Raw genomic sequence first — 20708 nt, 5'->3', positions numbered from 1 at the left:
AGTTTAATGGCAAGTCACATGCTTCATCTTCTTTTTGGTGTAATCCCATAAGTCACAAAGGTTTGCTAGTCAAACAGTGGTTTGTCTCTGGTTCCTTGCAAATTTAAAGCAATGAATAAAAAAAATTATAAGCTACTACATGTACTGCTAAGTGGGAAAAATTAAAGGTAAGGAAAAAAAATCACATGAAAAACAACCTGTTTTCAAGCAGCATGCGAGTTTTAATGTGCAGAAATGACTGTTGTGAGAAACAATTTCAAATTTCTTCAATAACGCAACAAACCTTGTGCTACTGAGACATCTCACTGGGACTTTGAGGTGCTGAGTAAGTCTGGCAACTCACGGTTGCGTGACACTGCCAAGCTGGGGGTCATTGCTTGTATTAATGATGCATGGGGAGCTGAACTGGCTTTTATTTCCCACACCATCTGTATCCAGTTGTGCCATGTAGATGGATTTTGGCGAGCTGAACAACCCCCCTTAGCAGCCAGTGGTATGATTTATGGGACTGTGGCACAAAGGGATAATGTGTGCAGAGAAAACTATTTGCAATTATGCAAATATCCACATTCACGATATACATCTTATTTATTTAATGCAAGGTTTAATATTGTGTTTTCCACTAAATATTCAAAAAGAAGTTCAGTGATTTCAACTGTTTTTGTTTAGTAAAAGCAGAGACATTTATATCTCTCAGGAGAACATAAAAACTGAAAAGGGTTGGAAAAGGAAGAAAATGTAATTTAGATAATTGAGAAATAATTGAACAACATAGGTTTGTGAAACCACTAGGTCTAGATGTGTAGTATGATATTAAAATAAGTAGTGATAAAGAATCTTAGTAAAGCAGAGAGAAAAAATGGCTGATATCAAGAAATCCTACCAGTGGCTGGGCAAAGCAGGATTGAAGCACAAGAATCATGTGTATATGAAATATTTTAAACTATTTATATTCACAATATTATTGGATGACCACCTTTATTCCTAAAAGCAACTCTTTTTGGCAAGTTTTCTTTCAACAGTCTTCAGGAAGCTCTCAGGAAGATCATGAAGCCTGGTTCTCCGGGCTTCATGATCAATCATTTCTGCTGAGGCTTTAGCCAAAAGTAAAGCGGATCAGCTGAAAGGTGAGATTTATCTCTCAGATACTGTGTCTGATCTTTTTCCTATTTCTTAAGGACATGACTTATACGTTCATCTGCTGTAAAAAGAATAGTTTTTGTAATTTTTTTGTTCTCCACTTGGCAAATTTACAAATTTTCTTAAGGATTGGCTGCACACCAAAGATAATTCACGATTTCCTGTAATAGCTGTTTGGAATCATCTTCCTTTTTTCAAAAATACAATTTGAGGCCTGTCAAACTGTTATCTTCAACATTTGTCATTCTATTATTTAGTGCTGAAAAACTTGTCCAGTGTGACCTTTCATTTTGTGACAAGCAATCCAAACATTTCATGAAAAAATTAGGAACTACTGTAAAACCTACTACTTCTCATCAATTATTCATTTTTTCATATTTGTGAAATTTTTCATGTTTGTGAAATATTTAATTAATATAAATTTAAAGAACAGACAAATATATACCACAATTTCTATTAAGACTAATGTGACTTAACATATTAGATCATATCTTACTTTCTTAACTATTCAGTACGCAATTACTTGAGTTTGGATGAGTCCAGCATACCATCACACTATCTCTCTATCTCTATTTATAGATATATCTATATATCTATATATAGATAGATGTGTGTGTGTGTGTATGTTCCCATGGAATTTCTTGGGGTTGCAGGGCAGTAGAAAGACAGAATTAGTGGTTCTCTGTGTGTGACTCCAGTATCTTTCTTCCAGATGTCACTCTAATGGGCCTCAGCACAGACCTGTGGGCACCTCAACAAAATAGAGCACCACAGATAGATGTGTTGATTTCCCAATTACCCCTGGCTACTCTTTTTTTGATGAGCAACTGGGAAACCTTTCAGTGTCCCAGTCATTTCTCACCTGTGAGATGGGATTTTTTAAAATAACCGCACTATGCTGAAAGCTTTTGCTTTTGGTTGTGTGTTACTCTGTGTTACTTGCAATGTACCTTAACGCAAGGTTAAAGCTGCAATTAGAAGTACCAACAGCAACAGCTCGGGGGCTTATTTAACCCAAAGAAGAGGATGCATCTTAGCATGCACATGCAACTTGGCAGCACGTCTGGTTTAGCTGAAAGGCCAACACCGAGTTCCGTTTACCAGACAGGTCCCAAATGTTTAGCTAAAGTGTCAGACGTACCTGTAAGGCTGTTTACTTTTTTGTGAATTTTTGGCAGTGAGGACACAGATGTGGCTTGGGTCACAAGGAATTTGTACAAATGTTATTTCCATCGCTTTAGCTATCATTTCGTGGGATTATCCCTGCCAAGTTAATTTGGAGCTGGAGTTTTATATCTGTGCCTGCAGCTGCTGCCAATATGAACCTTTGGTGTAGCAGGGAAATTGTTACACTTTGCAAGACGGATGTGCTGTTGTAGTTAGAGCATCCCTCAGCCTGCTGCAATTCATCAGGATATGGCCAAGCAGGTAGAATTGTGTATATATAATCTACTTCTAGGAGGAACAGGACAGATGTATTACCGTGATTTACCTGACACTCAAATTACAGTGTAAGTAATCCTTCTGCTAGAGGTGAAACATAGTGACAGCCTTATAAATTAAAATATACCATGGAATTAATCCTAGCTATTAAAAAGGAGACCTCTTAATGCTCACCTTTAATTTGGAAAATTAACCTGCCTGGCTGTCTGTTAAGCCTGTCCAAGCCTTCGTTACTGTTGAGTCATTTGTATAATGTAGCAGGGAGAAAATAAAGCACAGCACCTTATAAGCTGAAATCCTACAGGCCAATTTATTATTATAGATCCGGTGGGATGCCCTTGAGTAGCCTTCTTAAAACTGTTTACATCAGACCTGCTCCCTAGTGAGGGAGCCAACTGACTTAGTAATAGCTTACATTTTGTTAATTCACACGTTTTCTTGGCAGTCATAGGCTAAGACTCAAACCATGCTCATAGCTGGCAAGACAAGCTCTGACTGCTAACTAGGTGTGAAACACTATTGCATAGGCTTACCATATATGTCTACTAGAGAACCTGCAGAAATCAATGAATTACAGATAAAACAGGAAGCTGCTCTAAACACGTCATGGCCTTTGATGCTTCTCCTCATAATAAGATAGCAGCAGATGAAAACTTGTCTGACTCCAGTTTACTAAGTGGAGATGGCGCCTTGCTGGGTATCAAGAGCGTCCAAGTTGTATTTGCAGAGAGAGGCTGCATTTCTCTGATTATGTCAAGTTGCTTCTGGAATCCTCAAAACAGCAGGATTTTATTTTATTTCCTCCAGTTTTAGTCAGAGTCTCACAAGTAAACAAGTTTATTTGCAGGAGACTGGAGTGGAGTGGAGAATGAGCTCAGCTGGATGTAAAATTTCTATTAAGACTAATTTAATTTAACATATCAGTTTCAGTTTTATTTAGATTATATCTTAATTTCTTAACTATTCAGTACGTAGTTACTTGAGTTTGAATGAGTTCAGCATATCATCACTATACTTATATATATCCTTTAGGCAAATACAAGTTTTCTTTTATTCAGCAGTTACAAATTAAGACAAATACCATCATACATATTACAAAAGAATCATCAAACATTACATTAGAATTAAGATAATTGAATTGAACCGGGAGCTGCAATTTTAAACAAAAAATAAGTTAACAGTTTGTACAGCATGTTTGATAGTTTTAATTTCATCATGTGCTCAAATACATTAACAAAAACAATTAGATAAACTCATAAATCTGTTAACTGCCGAAACATTTTTTTCTGATCACCAAATAAGTATTTTCTTATCAAAGGATCTGCAAAAAAGGGCTGATTCAATGAATAGGAATGGTAAGAATACTTAATTCATAGGTATATTTTTTTCTTCCCTGGGATGTTAAAGTTGCTTTTAGTACATAATGCTAGAAATGGTGGGTAATTTCCAAATGTCACTGAATATCTTGTTCAGCAAAGCAGCTCAGGTAATAGTGATAGCAATGAAGAGTTAAATGTTTTCACTTAAGGTGGTAAGATGGAAAATTATGTCCCTGAAAGCTGAATAAGCAATGACTTTATAATTTTTCATTCTCAAAATACACAGTGTATATAAAATAACTCTGTATATACTGTATCTGTTTATGTCAGTTGATATATTGATTGATAGTCCAGTCTCAGATGTGCATGGTGAGATGAAAACACATTGATTCACTCTAAGGAGTCTGGGCAAGGCTGCACTCATATGCTTAAAAGCTTAGGTTAAGCAGATACAATATTTATGCTATGTAAAACTGATGCAAATATATAACAATGCATTTATATATAATAAAGAATATTTCAGGTATATTTCCCATTCATGTGGTAGTCATGCAAACCTCTTTGCTTAATCGAGCTGGGGAAAAAGGGGAACTCATTGAACTCATGCTGTTATTTAATCTTTTGCTAGTTAAATATATTTATATTGGGGTGGCTGTGGCTCAGGAGGTTCAGCACAGCAGGTCATCTATTAATGGTTTGACCTCGGCATGTCAAGTATCCTTGACCAAGATACTGAATGCCAAGTTGCTCCCAATGCTTTCATCAGAGTGTTAGGAAACATTTTCTGATCCTTAAACTTGGGTTACCATAAATATTTGTATTGGTTTCCATGTCATTGTAGTGATGATCCAAGCACCAAAAGGCCACTTGACTCAATTTGAAGTAATTTCCAAGCTGCTGTGGTGAAATAAACTAACGTCCACCATGGCCAATACCTTTAACACTTTATCATCTAATTCTTAAAAAACAAACAAACAAAAAAACAGACAAATCTGAGAGAATGACTGAAAGCCAAATTCACAGTGCAAAAACAGATAAAAACACGACACTACCATCAGAACCAAAAACCACACGGTTGAAAGATCTGTGTGGCTTCCTCCTGGCTCTAATTCTCTCCACCTGTGCTCTCAATGCGTTTCCTACATAGGGCAATGTAAAACCCATTCCCCGTGGTGCTCAAGTGACACTACTGCATAAACAAACAACAAAATACACTTTGAATGAGATCGAATCTAATTTAGATAATTATCTGTCCAACACTTTATTTGTTTCAGCTCCAGTCAAAGACTACAATAGTTTGGAATTGCTTTCTAAAAACATTCAATGCTCATGCCTTGTTTTGGGGAAGAAAACATGATGAAAATTTTCGCATAGGTCCTTTAATTTCTCAACCTGGACTCTCACCAAATTCCACTGAGTGTAAACCAAACCTTAAATATATTTATGCATGCACAGCTGCTCCATAAAATCGTATTTTAGTAGTGGTTCACTCTTTTGAAGTGTAGCGTGATTCCAAAGTATAAAATAGCATTTACAGATGTGTTTGTTAAGAGGGTCACTGGGCAAGACACTGAGCATGGAAAAATACAACTGCAGTATTGTTTTACATCTAAATTTAGTCTTGACAGTCTTAACCACAGCATATGTTTTCTTTTTTAATACAAGTGTTATTGACTGAATATAGTTTCCCCTGAATTTTTCTGCGAGCCTGTAGGGATCAAAATCTTTTATGCCGCTCTGTGGGTTGAGAGGCATTCCACTGGAAATGGTAAACATTCCCATTGGATTAATTACCAACTCCTTTTCCTCTGTTCTGTCTGTTTCTTGTCAGAATGGAGGTTAACAGTGGAATGAACTTTGGTCCACATGTAGAGAGTTTGCCTGTCAGGTCTCATAAAGCGCGAGGAGGCGAGTAGGACCAGGTGTTGGTGGATTGTTGAACAAATGAAAAGTTGGATGTCTGAAAGAAGAGGTCAGATTAGGTAAAAGGGACAAGTTCTAGCATCTTGTAGTTGTTTGTAGTTTTATCTCTTGTACAGATCTTTGAAGTTTTTACAAAAGTGTTATTGCAAGTTTGAAACTTTCTATGTCTATCTTGCATTGTTTGTGAGTAGTCTTTTTTTTAAACCTAACTTATAAGAAAACAGGTGCGTTGTTGGGATTCTGATGTTGTCCGATATGTTATAGAGGTTTGTGGCTTGAATTTTCAACTTGCATTATTGCTATTTTAATCATCTACACCTTACCAGACAGTATAATACACATAAAAATTGACAATAATATCAGCACAAAAACTTTACTTTAAAATTGCAATGGCAATGTGCTGTTGTGTCACCAAAGACGGTGGGATTCACTCACTGGGGACAATGACTTTGATATTGGGATCAAATAACAGATAGGTACATTTACAGCTGCTACAATGGCTGAAAATTATAAATAACCGAAACTAGCTAATTTCGACAATTATCTGTTTATGTTTAAACTCTACCTTCCAAGAAAACAGGTGATTTTGATGGTGCACAATATCCTATACATGTTAATGGCTTGCATATTCAACATGCATTGCTAGCAATTATAAATTCCAGACATAAGCCTCCACTAACAGCTACTCTCATTACACTCAGTGTTATTCAAACAGGCACACAGAGTTCACTTGAGCAGTCCACCCAGGTGTAACATCCACCTTATAATCTAAAAACAACACTGCACATTCCTTTTGCCTTCATTTTAAACAACGTGAGACGAAGGGATGTCACGATACCCAACTTGACACCCAGTTTGATAGCAAAAGAAAATGATTATCCTGCCTACTTAAATGTGCACTGCATAGCATTAACCACTGCAAACATTTAAGCCTATGGAACGTGGGGGATTTTGTAACAGCAATGTCAGCTGTCTCAAAAGATAACACATTCAGACTAATATTGGATGAAGTTGTTGAATTGAAGCACATTCACCTTTTTAATTATTTGTTTTTACCATTTAAATCCAAACAGATTTGGATGCTGGACTTTCTGGTGCTTTCCTAAATTGGAAGTATTTCCTCCCCTGATCTGAAAAGCATGATAGCATTGTTTGCATACTGCCTTTAGGAAATAAGTTATCCCCCTGCACCTTAATGCCTTGGTTATCTATGCATCGGAGTTCAGGTTCAAGTTACTGTATTTGTACTGGCAGACAGCTTTAGCCTCTCAAGACCTCGAAATGAGACTTTGGAAACCAGTGGCTGACGTCACAGTAGCTATGTCCATCTTTTATACTATGAACTTTCCCTGTGCCTGTGGTCATCCATCAGCATGTAAAGATACAACAGACTACTTGTAGCCATATACTACCCCATTCTGCTTACAGTACCTATGATAGACAGAAAATATTTTGTGGTCAGAATTACGGTACTTTAAGGTATCACAAATATGGGTTCTGACAGCATCTCTGTTGAGATCTACCTCATTAATTGTTGCTATGCTGAGATCACCAAGGCTACAGAGCAGAAGGATAATTATCAGGTAAATTTGGTGTCCATCTGCAAAATGAGTGACTCACAGGTGATTCAAATGTGCTATTTGTCCCCAAATTCTTTGCTATTAAAAGATACAGAAGAGCACCTCATGTGGTATAAAATGGTCTTCTGTACTTTAGAAGTCATGGCAGATGGCTGCCCCTCCCTGAGCATGTTTTTGATGGAGTTTTCTTCTAGTTAAAAGGGAGTTTTTACTTCCCACTGTCCCCAAGTGCTTGTTCAAGGGGGGTAATTCGATTATTGCAGGGTCTTTACCTTACAATATAAAGCAGATTTGGTGCTATATAATTAAAATCGAGTTAAATTGAATTGGATAAGTAATATAGTTTATGTGGGTTTGTACTCTTTTGAACTCATCTCTACCACCACAAACAGAAAAACCAGTCACTGTGAATTAAACTAGTATTTCATGACATCTTCTTCCCCATTCCATGCAACTTACTGACAAGTTAGTGCTGTATTCAAGATCTCTGGATCTCTTTTATCACAAAATCTGTCAGCAAGACGGATTAATATTTCACAAAAATAAGAAGAATAATCAACATAAAGGAACATAGACAGACATAAAACACTTGATAAAAGAGAACAGAGAAACTGAATTTAATTGACTGGAAGATTAGTATTAGAAAGCTTAAAACAAAGGGGAAAAAGAACAGTAGCAGGGAAAATGCTGAAATGCACACAAGGATCTCTTCAGAATTATTTTTACTCACATGGGTATAAATTTTCTAAAGTTAGATAATAAGTTGCAGACACATCACATCGAAGTTCATCCTGATAAATTATTCGTTTGAAACTGCTGTGCTAACGCTGCACTGTTTTGCATATGCCCCTCAAGTTTGAAACACCATTTTATCCACACACATACACCTTAATTGTTTATTGTGTTAAAGACAGAGCTCTTCAAATAAAACCATCATCCCTTGTTCAGGGTTTGATGTAAAGTATACTCCCATCATAAGACACATGACCTGTCACTTTCCCTGTTATCATTTTCAGGCCTAGTTTATCCTCATCATTTGTGTTCTGTTTGGAGCCCAGAACAGCTCTTCACAGCATATCCATTACCACAATCAATAATTTAAATAGGAGCCATTGTTTTTCTCTGCTTTTTAATGACGCCATCATAAGCACTTATTCACCTCAGAAGGTGCTGCCACTGAAATTAAAATAATGAATAAAAGATAAGATAGTGGAAAGTGCTGAACTGGGATTCCAGCTGTCTGAGATCCCAGCTGAGAAGCAGTTATGAATGCAGGGCAGAGGCCACGTTTCTCACCACCCTCCTCGGGGGTGAGAGCGGCTGATGGTTGTGTTTGTTAATTTGACCCTGTGTGCTCATTGGTCAGGCTGAGGTCAGATTGACTTCCTGGGGATTAGATTCTGATCTTTTGGGCCACAGAGTGTGTGATCCGGATGAATGTGATGGATGACTTCTCCTTGGGTAATATGACAAATGAATCCACTCCACACAGTGAATACAGATCTTCTCCTTGTTTTTCTTATGTGTGCTTGTAATTTACATGATTGAACTGGGCCACAGACCTTTGGGGGTGCTGGAGAAGGAGTGACATATCTGACAGGTCAGGGTGCTCCTGCTCACTCTATTATCAGACATCTTTGTGGCACACTGTAGACATGCAATATAATACAATCCCCTTTTCCAAGTGTTGTCTTGTAATCCCAAACTATACTAAGGAGTAATTTCATGGTTCAGTAGATAGCTTTGGTTCTCACTTTATTTGCACTAACCAGCCTTTTTCAGTTGCTTTCAAATAAACACATCAAAGTTAAAGCTAATAATTCTCTTTTTGCCACGTTATGAGCATTTATTACATTTAAATTGTTGTTTTTAGAAAAATATATTAATATGGGTAAAAAGGTTCACCGTCTGTTTTTACAGATTCTAACACTCAACAGCATATTAGCTCTACTGTTGTTTACTCAGATTGCATAGAAAATATGTGGACATAGCCATGGTGAGGTCAAATCCAAAAGCTATAGGGCGCAAAACTGTTAAGCTAAGTGGGTTAAAAATGTCTCTAGTGCCATTATCAGTCAAATTACTAAATGGTAATAGGTGCAATTGTGGGGTACCTTATATGAGTTGCTTCCCTCAGTTGTCCAAAGTAAATTTCTCCCAAGAGAACTCTGAGTATAGTTGCTGCTCCTCCACATTGAAAGGAGACAGCTAAGGGCGACACATGTTAACCCTCTCAGGCTCAAATTAAGTTTTTGTTGCTAATGCACAAAAGAATACCTGCAGTGGTACTTCTGAGTAAAAGAAAACTCATAAAATATGTATGTGGGGTAATCAGGTTGTTAGCTTCTAACTGTTGCAAATCTGCAACGCCTGCCTTGAGAGGGTTAAGGAGCTGAAACTCCTAAACCCTTTATCCAATTTGAATGTTGATACCCTCAAATGAAAGCTGAAAGGCTACATATTATGCCCATGTCCATTATCTAATTATAATTGGAATATGTTTTAGTAAACAGGTAACAAAACAAAACTTGTGTCAGTGTCTAAATATGTATGAACCTAACTGCATCGGCTGGCCTGGGAACCCCTAGACTTTTCCCTGGATAAGCTTATCCATTGATAATGTCCCAGATAATGTTTATCTGATTTTTACTGCAATGCAAACATCTTAAAGTACATTTAAAAAATAACAAAGAAATCAAAATGTTTGCATACAAAATATAATACTATTCCCTTGACCATAAATACTATCCAGAGAGTGAGCCGCCTTGGGGGACGTTTGAGCTTTCCGAGTGCTTCTTGTTGATTTCTGTTTTTGGACTTCACTGATCAAGCCCTCCTTGTCCATGGGGCTGCACACCCACGTATCTTCAATAATGAGTAATTACATCTGATAAGGAGTTTAATACATAATAACATCAAGCGAGTAAATTTTTCACGTGTTGGAGCTTGGCGTTCCTTTCATCTAATGCCATAGGGATACTCAACAAACCAGAAAGTAATGTCATTTATTTTTCCTTCTCATCTTTATCATGTGTTTGTGCATACAGATGTCTGATAAGTATTAGTAAGTTAATGGCCTCAGGTTAGTAACTGCAAGTAAAAAAAATTGGAAGGGTGAACTAAACAGAAAAAAGAATTATTTGTGTTAATTTTATGTATACTATTATAAATCCAATTTTTAATATACATAAATGTGCATATTAGGTAGTTCCATAGTGTAGTGGTTTACAAATTTTCCTAACAAGTAAAAGATCCCAAGAAGTGGCACAAATCCCTGGAGTGTTGTATCCGGAACGGGATCTGGTGTTAAAAACATGTGACACCTCTTGAATAAAGGAGCAATTAAATGAAATCAGTTTGGCTTTAAAGCCAAAGTTGTCTGAGGAAAGAATTCATCAATATTCATGTGTTTCATCAATGCCTCCAAAGGTTTTGATCATGTAAATCAATAGAAAATTGTTAAAATCGAGTCAAAGAGGGATATGTCTGTACATACATACAAGAAACATCAGATAATATACACCAAATACATATACTGTATTACTCCTAACATACATTAGCATACATCACGTTACAATAACAGAAATCACTAAAAAATATTCCAACGTTACCCTAAGGATGCTAATATATAAATATCACTAAGTAGTGTAAGTTACTAAGTAAGTAAGTCACGAAGTAAGTCACGCAGTAAGTAAGTACTAGATTATACATTTCCCAGGCATTATAAAAAATACCTATGTAAACAACTCTATATACAACTTATATGTTTGGATGAATTATAGGAAAGCAAAGTTTATGGAAACCTAATATAACTTAAAGATGTTGTTATAAGAGATAGTTATTGCAAGAGAAATGTTTGTAGCTGCTCGAGTCAGTACATTTTGTGTAATACCGTATTAAGAAAAATTAGTAAGAAACATCATGTCACTGCTTCTGAGAATGAGATCAGTGGTTTAATGGATATTAGTATAGTTTGAAAAAACCCACACTGTCCTACTTCCAGTAACCCACAGTCTCACACAATTTAGCAGAAGCAGGTTGTTAAACCAGGAAAACAAAATGTTACACAACATTTTCAGGTTTGAAGCCTTGCTATTTTTTTTAAACACTCATCTGTAGATTTATAGACAACATGTTAATGGAAAATTAATATTTAAATATGAGACACATGCATAATTTATTATAAGAGAGCTTCTGTCCCTTTATATCACCCTGGCAGAATAAAAAAGCCCCAGCACAGAAGGAGGCAGTGTCATTGTCACCAGCAGCTATTTATCACAATTCCAATATGACCAATCAAGCATTTGCCGCAGTGTCACATGTCAGAGAGCATTTAATGGCTGTACCACCCTGGCAGTGGCCTCATGCTGAACTTTAATTATTGTGAGTGGCCTGGTTGAAAAACGTTTTTTTTTTTTCAGCTGACACAGCAACTACAATTCCTTTCTTCTTCCATCTTACTACTTCTATCACATTCTTCCCCTGCCAGTACTTCCTGTGTTTTTGGTGGACTTCAACCAAATTCAACTTCCTGTCTCTTGGAAATGTTAAGAGAGGTGAGGCAGTAAGAAGGACCAGATGGTTTCACAGATGTGAACGTACAGTAAATTCACGTTTTCAGCTTCTATTGGCTTTTATAGTTAACTTATCAGCTGTTTTTGTACAAAACACCACAACAGGAAGTTGCCTGGAGTCTGCAGGCATGTAGGCTCATTAGCTGTCTCCTCTGTTCTTCTGTTTTTTTGCTTATTTTGTAAGTGGTCCTAAAAGGGAAATGACTTTATAATGGTGTGTGGACAGGATCGTCCCTGAATGATAAACCGTTTCTTCACTATAACAATGGATAGTTGGAATCAGCCTGTCGAGAGCACTTCTGGGTAGCTGCCCAGAAGGACTCTCTGGACAGAATGTGCTGTTCTGTTCTCAAGGTCTCTCAAGTGACTCCACTGCAGGGTTTGCAGTCCACTCTGTCATACTGTTTTCATGTTTTATTTTTCTCTGCACCTTGAGCAATGCAATGGTATTGAGCTCTCTGGCTCTGTTGCCGCAGAGGAAAGCTGGCAGTAGATTTCATTTTTATGGTATTGTCATATTCCACTTATGTTCATCTATTTTTATACCTCCATGCTGTCGATGGCCATGGCTAGAGGCATTATGTCTTTGGGATTGTTTCGGGACTGTACATTACTCTGCCATCCATTCATTAGTCCATCCATTCTAATAAATTTGAGATATTGTTGATAGCTTCTAAATGTTCTTTACATCTGCAACAACCCTTCACTTGGACTGAACTGATTAGATTTTGGTGCACATAGTAACCCAAAAAAAGCCTCATAAAATACACACATGTTACACTTGGTGTGATTGTGTTCAATTTAGTTTTTGTTTATAAAGCACCGAATCACAACAAGTCACCTGAAGGCACTTTATATGATAAAGTAAAGACCCTAGAATAATATAGAACAAACCCCAACAGTCAAATGAGCCTCTATGAGGAAGTATTTGGTGACAGTGGGAAGGAAAAACTCCCTTTTAACAGGAAGAAGACAGGACAAAAGACAACTCATTTATGCCATATTCACTGGAAAATCTATGTGATTCAATGATGATTGATAATACTTTATAAGCCACAGATTCAAAGGTGAACATTACTTCCTCCTCTTTATTTTGGCTGCTCTGTTTAGAGGTCGCCACAGGAGATGACCTGCCTGACACTAGGCTCCCAACGTATCCAGACTTGGGACCGGCAGTAGGAGTACAGTGGCTTGTGTCCCACAACCGAGCCCTGGAGCTATATTCAAAGGTCAACTTTAGTGCATCATCATACTGTTGGCCATTATTCACCATAGCCTCAGAACAGAAGTGGAAGAAATGTCCAGATTTTTCATCATTTTGAATTTGTGAAACTAATATTCGGTGCCCACGTATTACATGTCTTTGAAGGCATCTTTACATGTATGTTTGGATTTACATGGCTGTAAAGTGCAACTTGACTTGTTGGCAGAGGCGGTACTATATAGGGAGATTATATAAGGACCAACACTACAAGAGAATATAAATGTTTGCTTTCTTCCTTCTATCTTGATTTATTCCTTCATCACCCACATTTCTGATTGAACACTTGATTATGGATTGGGTTTCCGGTGACTAATAAATGCTTGAGGATTCAACCATTTTTCATTGAGTCTTTCTGGTGATATGAATCGGGCTCGCCTGAGCTTATCAACTGACCCTGTGCAAAACCTCATATAGCATTTCGCTTCACTGCATCCCAGCCACGAGTGCAACTTCTAATCTGCCTGTTGCTTCTCCAGATAAGTGAAGTTTTAGCTATCGTGCAGTGTAAACAGCACTGAATATTAAAAGATAGTCTGACATTTTAAGAACGCCCGGAGACACAAGAGGACACAAACATATACTCGGCCAACTTATCTTGCGGAACATCTTCAAGAGTTTCTTGCACAATGTTTCAAAGAGAAAGCATTTCCTCTGAAAATGGGTTAGTGCTAAACCCAGTAGAAACAAGGCCTTTTAATCTTCTCCATGAGTCAAAAATGAAGACAGCGATGGTATTTTAAACATTTCCTGTGAGTTCTCCGTAGCCTGAGAAAGCACTACTGGTTTGCTTTGAATCAAAACAAAGACGGCCCATCAGCAGGCCAGCAATTAATTTCCACCATTTGAAATATCAGAGAGCTGAGGAAGTAGGACAGTGCACTCTCTGCTACACAGACTGTTTCTCCAGCCAGGTATAACAATAATTCCTTGCTGTGGTTTGAGCAATGAATGGTTAAAGGGCTGTTGAGTGTTTTTGTCATTCGCTTTCTCTAAGAATGAGACCAAAACGCATGGACATGTTGCTTTTGTGTCACCACTTTTCCATTTTTTGTGTGTGTGCAAAATCAATACCAAAGAAAGCAAATTTTCATCTTCAGAACATTAGAAAAGCTGTAGCATAGCCTGTTTAAATTTGATTTGCTACAGCCAATAGCGTGATAGTGATCGCCAACAATAGATTCAGATTGGCCAAAAAATGAGTTACACACAGCAACTTTTCACACAAAGAAACATTTTTGTATTGACAGAAATAAACACAAAGAAAATAATTGTTTGTGAAAGAAGGGAAAGTACAAAAGAGAATAGCAATTAACTGCTGGTGTGAGGAGGGCTGTTTTTTTCCAGAGCCGGGATGGGAAGCTTGGAGGAAAGCAGACAGCAGACTTTAAACAAATCAGCCTGATTGGCTGTGCTGATATGTCCCTAAATGACAGGGTAGATAGTATGGAGAGGCCTCGCTTTCATGAGTTATTAAGACTGTGGCCAATTCCATTTGTACCACACAGGGAAGGAGCCGTCAGCGCAGCACGTACACCACTACTACTGAGGCTTATGTATTCAAAGTTAACTCAAATTCATAATAACTGTAATTATCTGTGTGGTTATGTGTTTGATCTTTCCAGCCAAACCAGTTTCCTGACCTGCGGTCTCCCTACATGAGTGATATTTCATTTCTCAGTGCCAATTTCAAATAAAATCTGAAACTACTGGTGATATTGATTGTGCGATAATAATTTATTAAATATTTAGTGATCATTATTAATTTTACAAAGCACGAAATCGTATTATCAAATTTATCCAGTCTTATTATTCTGTGGTTTGAAAAAGACCTGAAAATGAAGTACTGATGCACGCACAAAAAGCTTTTCAACAGGTTTTATACTAGAACATGCACACAAATGGTTTTATACTATATTGCACTCAAATCTGTTCTATTCAGATAGATGCACACAATTTTTTTTTATTCATAGCTAAAACATCTCAGCCTAGTCTGATATCAAGTTTTATCTTTAAAAAACACACACACAGTCATTTGCATTACATTTGAGTAAAGACATATTTGCAGATGAGATTTCTTTCTTCAAAAGAGGTTTAGTCTCACTACTCACAAGCTGCAGGGCATTGGAGCCCGATCAATAGGACTCTTAGGACAGATACCAATATTTGTCAATTAAAAAAAAAAAAAAATCCAATATTTCTTATGCCATTTTTCTTCTTCTTTTAAAGACATGAAACATAAACAGATTTCCATAATATTTATTTGTATTTTTTTTTTTTTTTTTATTTATGCTTCACGCGATTCTGCTCAGCTGGTTGTTGTGTCTGTGGCGTTTCAAACATGTGTGCTGCCAAGGGAAGCTGGTGAACAAACTATGCAAAGTCAACACCCATAATAATATTGATGATTGAAGGGTGTTTCTCTTATTTATAGATGTCAGTACAGATAGATATCAGCAGTAAAACTATACCTAGATTTTTGTGTTTCCTCTTTAAATTTGTTTGGTTGACTTTTGTTGTTGGTGCAACACAGTATCAGTACACTGAATTTAATAGGAAGAATTGAACTGAATAGCTAGTGGCCAGATAATAGTTTAAGATTTTTTAATGCTTAATATAGATTAATTACACATTATTGAAAGAATTATTACTAATGCTTTAAAACTTAGTTGCAAAAAAACTTTTCAGCTACTTTCTTACAGGCAGTGTTCAGAGGCATTAAGGATGCTAAAGGTGGAAAAATGAATGTGACGGGTGGCCTTCAGTGCAGATAGTCTTCAAATCCATGCTTTAATTATTACAGATTTAAAGGTTTATCAGCTGAAAAAGGTAGATGATGCAACTTTGTGTTCTCTTTGTCCACTGCCCTCTACACATATTTCAGTTCCAGTTAAGCTATTTCATCATACTTGATGGACAGGAGCAACATATTTGCTTTATGAGTATAGCAGATTTGTCAAGCTGCCAGTCACCCACTGCTACAGCTAGCTGACTGATTGATTTAGATGCAACTTCCCTTGAGAGTGACATTGTTGTGTCAATGACACCGTCCCTTATTTGCTTTTGCATTTTCCATCCATCTGTTTTACCTGTCTCGATCTCTCTTCATATGTAACCCTCATGCACCATTTTTCTTTGCCTTCATCCTTGTAGTCTTTGCCATGACCCCCAATTGACTGATAAAGGAACAGAACAGAAGAGTGATACAGAAGAGTGATATGCTCATCAACAGTAATCAGCGGGCTTGTTAGGTCTAATTCTGTAAATGTCATCCTAACTTTAGTGCTGTGATTATAGTGTACAATCCTTTAACTGAAGAATCTATCGATTAAGATCCATTATTTTGCTGGCGTAAAGCAAAAACATATTTTACATCTGCGTCTTTCTTTTCCAAACTGAAGGTACTGTCAGGTGAACTTCTTGTAGGTTGGAAAGGAACCTTTTCAGAGCAGAGCTTGTTATTTCGACACCTGTTTCCTAGAAAGACTGTTGCTGTGGGGTGAACCTGATGGCCCAGCGGGGGGTAAATGACATTGCTTGAGCAGGGAGGCAGTCACTCCGTCTTCTTATCAGCTCTGCCTGCAAGCTGCTGGAATACAGAGCTGCAATGGGTAGCTGGGGGTAGACAATATCAGCAGCTGTGAGGACGAGCAATGACTCACTTCCACGGTGCCCTTATCTTATGATGTATGCGAGCAAGAGCAGGAATGGCATACATCAGCTTCAACTGCATGGGTATAATATATATATATATATATGCAGCTCCAAGTGTGAAGATGGGAAACATTTCCAAAGCCTTCAGCTATAAAATCATTCTGCTCACCCTTTTAAAAAGTATCCTTTTTGTCATCCTGCTGTATTTTGTTCAGAGCAAATCATTATGGCTTACCTTTAGACACAAAGAAAACCTCAAGGATAAAACCAGAAGGTAGTACTGCGAGAGCATTATCTTTAAAGATCAACATTTCTTTCACCCTTTAGACATTGGCGTTCTTTTTTATCTGCAGGTGAGTGTTGATCCAAGTGACTTCACAGTGAGGAATACTATTTTCTGATAATATAATCCCTCCTGTGGTCCAGGCCCGGCTGCGTATCTCTTATATCTATGTCCCTCCCCGTGAGAGCCTCATAGTTTCTGGGCTGAATGTCTCTCTCATCCTTATCGTTTCTTCCATATTGTGATTCCAATGCACAGGAAGGATGGGAGGATGGACAATGAGTAGAGCGCTGCTGTAATGTCTGATTGAAACAGGAAGTTTAAGAAGTCATTCCAATTAGTTACATTTTTCTCATGATTATACCGCTTTGTTGAGGTAGAAATGTTGACATTTTGTGAGCTGCTGCAATTTTATATTTTCTTCGTATTCACAGCAGGTAATTACAATATAGCAACGTCACAATTTCACACAATCAGAGAGGTTTAAATGAGTTTTTTTATAATAATTCTGCTCTTTTACAATATTTCAGCCAGATAATGAAAACAGTGAGATAATGTTGACACCTAGTCATCGCACTTAGTTTTCTTTCTTTCTCTGTCTCTCTCCATTTAGTTAGCAGAAGTCAGTGGATGAGGTGGGCTGTTCTCCATAACCCATTATGGATATCAACTACTGGCTATTTACCCATCTCAAAACATCCTGTCTGAAAGGCTCCTGCTCCATAACACCTCCCTGTGTTTGAGCTGGGACGCCCGGGACTCACAGGCTGTGGACATCATGACACAGATGGACTACAAGTACAGCCTGCTGGGCTCCACGGTGGAGGACTACCGCAAGAGACCGCTACTCCTGCAGGTGGATGAAACACCTATGAACCTGTTTGCAGTTCTGGAGGTAAAACGGGATCTACCAAGACGATGGAGCAACCTGGGGTGGTTCCGAAAGATCCGTGTCTACAGCTTCCTGTTTGGCCTGGCTGTCATGTTCCTCATCACGGCTTCATACATTCTGACTGGGGACAAAAAGGGCCTTCTCCTCACCCCTTCTCCCTATCACTTCAGCAGCCTGGTCAGCCCAGGACCTTTAACCTTTAATCTCTCCTCGGTCAAGGATTACATACATATTAAAATGGTGGTCAAATCCATTGCATCTAAGGTGGAGTTTCAGAGCAGTAGACAGCTTCCGGAGCTTAAAGCACTGGTTAAGAGTGAGCCACATGTGAGTATCCAAATTATTCTATATATTCTTTTTCCAATTTAACGCATGGACTTTGGCTTTGGATATCAAATGCTATCACAAAATTGATTTATTTAAAACTGATTAAATTCATACTTCAGTACTATATAACTATTTATATTACTCCTTTAATCAGCCCGAAGAGCCTTGTGCTATAATTAAATGTGTTGAAAAGGTGATTGAAATCAGCATTCCTGCCTACATGCTGTCTACCCAGGGCTGAATACGGCTACTCTGGTGTAATTCCCCATTGGCTACAGTGTCTAATTTAATTCATAAAGAGATAAACCTGCACTGAAATCCTTCTATAACTCTTTATGCCAAACCAGATAATTACATAGGTCCCCTTAAGCTCAAAGCCATCTCGAGGTCCTTCAGCATGTTGGCCTTGAGGCTTTCTTACTGTTCGTCTCACCTCAAAGCTTAGTTCAATTAATTGCTAATCGTAATGATAATGGCTTGTGCTTGGGCTATTTGCAATATAACTAATTTCTTATTGAACAACCTAATGAATTGGAGAGAGTGGCTGCAGGACAATCAATACTGCATCTGTGGATGGATCCGGCATTAATTGTCCTTAAAGTAGCCACGTCTTACAAAGTGCAAGCAAGTCATAGTGACGTGATTATTTGCTGCCTTTCATCAACAAAAAGAAAAAAATAACATCTTAACAATGTGAATGAATGCATGCATGCTCATGTGTAGTGCTACCAGAAAGTGTGAGATGAGATTAGAGGTTAATCTGGTTACAAAATTACCAGAATGAAAGTTAACATTTTGTGAGTTTGCACCTCCACACTTACTCAACAATGAATTTGAAGCTCTTTTTGTGAGTGTGAGGGTGGATAATGGATCTGAGTTAGATTGTTTTTATGGCCACAAATTGCAATGTTCCCTTCTGGCCAAATCAGTCCCTCAAACACAATTCAGCTAATGGTCGTTTTAACTATTCAAGACCAGACTGAATGCAAAAAAGCCTCCAGAACAAGGAAAAAGGTATGAATGGCTGGACTATGTGGCTGAGCATCAGCAGTACAGATATGATAGAGTGTGCTGGTGTTTATTGGAACATTGCTCAACAAATTTAGCATGAAGCCACTTGCTTGTGTTTCTAATTTATTATAAGTCTGATTTGCCAGAGACCACATTCTAGCTGCACAAACTTGTCATGAACGCACACAGTGCTTGCCTAGTCCTACCAAAATAATGGTCTGTAGGCTATACAAAAAACCCCAAACATATTCATCTTCTACCGTGCGATGATAATTGAGAGTTTACAAAAAGTTTTGCGTGAAATGTCTAAATGGCCTAACAGACTGATGCAACCTGCTTTCTCTGCATTTACAGATGTTTTCTGTTATCCCTCGCAAATTTCTGCCTGGTGTCAAGAACCCCTGCTGGTATGAGGAATACACTGGGAATATCACTTCCGACCCATACAGGACAAACTTATATGGACGCTATTCGCGGCGCTTCAGAACAGTTTTCCAGCACTTGAGGAACACTTTCCACGAACATTTGCTTCATCACAACAGGAAACTCTACCGCATGCGGTGCCTTCCTTATTTCTATATCATTGGTCAGCCAAAGTGCGGCACAACAGACCTGTATGATAGACTAAAGCTGCACCCGGACGTGAAGTTCACAACTTTCAAAGAGCCACACTGGTGGACCCGCAAACGTTTTGGTGAGTAAGGAACACGTAATTTTGAGCGGTAAGGGAGCCTGGGACCATGACATATGCTAAGCTCAAGTCACTGTCATTATTTTGGCAGTAAAATAGCCTCAGTGGACCCCACAAAACCACTAAGTGACATAATATTGAAATTGTCTATGCTATAACTATCATCATATTGTTTTATGCGTGAATTGCACAGTTTCTGCATATTTTAGTAGGTAATTTGAGTTCTTTGGGTATTGACTGACAATAATGTTAGAGTAAGACTTTTCTGAAACAAATACACATTTATGTATTTGTTTTTACATTTAGTTCCATATAGTTCAGTTTCCAGCTGTCTCAGGCTTTCTACCAATTTCTACCCCGGCTGTCCAGCGTATTATGTATCTATATTAATATATTTTATATTCCCAAGTAACCTTGGGCAAGATACTGAACCCTGATGCCCCTGATGTTTGTGTGAATGTTAGATAAAAGTGCTTAGGGATAGATAAAAGCACTGTATGAATGTGTGTGTCACTGGGTGAATGAGACTTATAGTAGAAAGTGCTTTCAGTGCTTAAAATTAAGAAGAAAGGTGCTATATAAGCTTTTCCCAGTGCAATTACAGTATAAT

The 20708-nt window shown here is 37.8% G+C and overlaps 1 protein-coding gene across 1 annotated transcript in view; it reads left to right on the top strand.

Annotated features, from left to right (window-relative positions):
* The window catches only part of chst15 (carbohydrate sulfotransferase 15), a 39427-nt gene that overhangs the window by 7640 nt on the left and 11079 nt on the right, over positions 1 to 20708 (top strand). Inside the window, exons 2-3 of the mRNA XM_080873638.1 lie at positions 17791 to 18396; positions 19762 to 20101. Of these exons, the coding sequence (XP_080729764.1) occupies positions 17956 to 18396; positions 19762 to 20101 (781 nt within the window). The 5' untranslated portion in view covers positions 17791 to 17955. The remainder of the gene's footprint in view (positions 1 to 17790; positions 18397 to 19761; positions 20102 to 20708) is intronic.

Source organism: Rhamphochromis sp. 'chilingali', assembly GCF_963969265.1.
Source record: "Rhamphochromis sp. 'chilingali' genome assembly, chromosome: 22".
Taxonomy (NCBI): domain Eukaryota; kingdom Metazoa; phylum Chordata; class Actinopteri; order Cichliformes; family Cichlidae; genus Rhamphochromis; species Rhamphochromis sp. 'chilingali'.
This window is presented reverse-complemented; position numbering and strand designations above follow the sequence as displayed.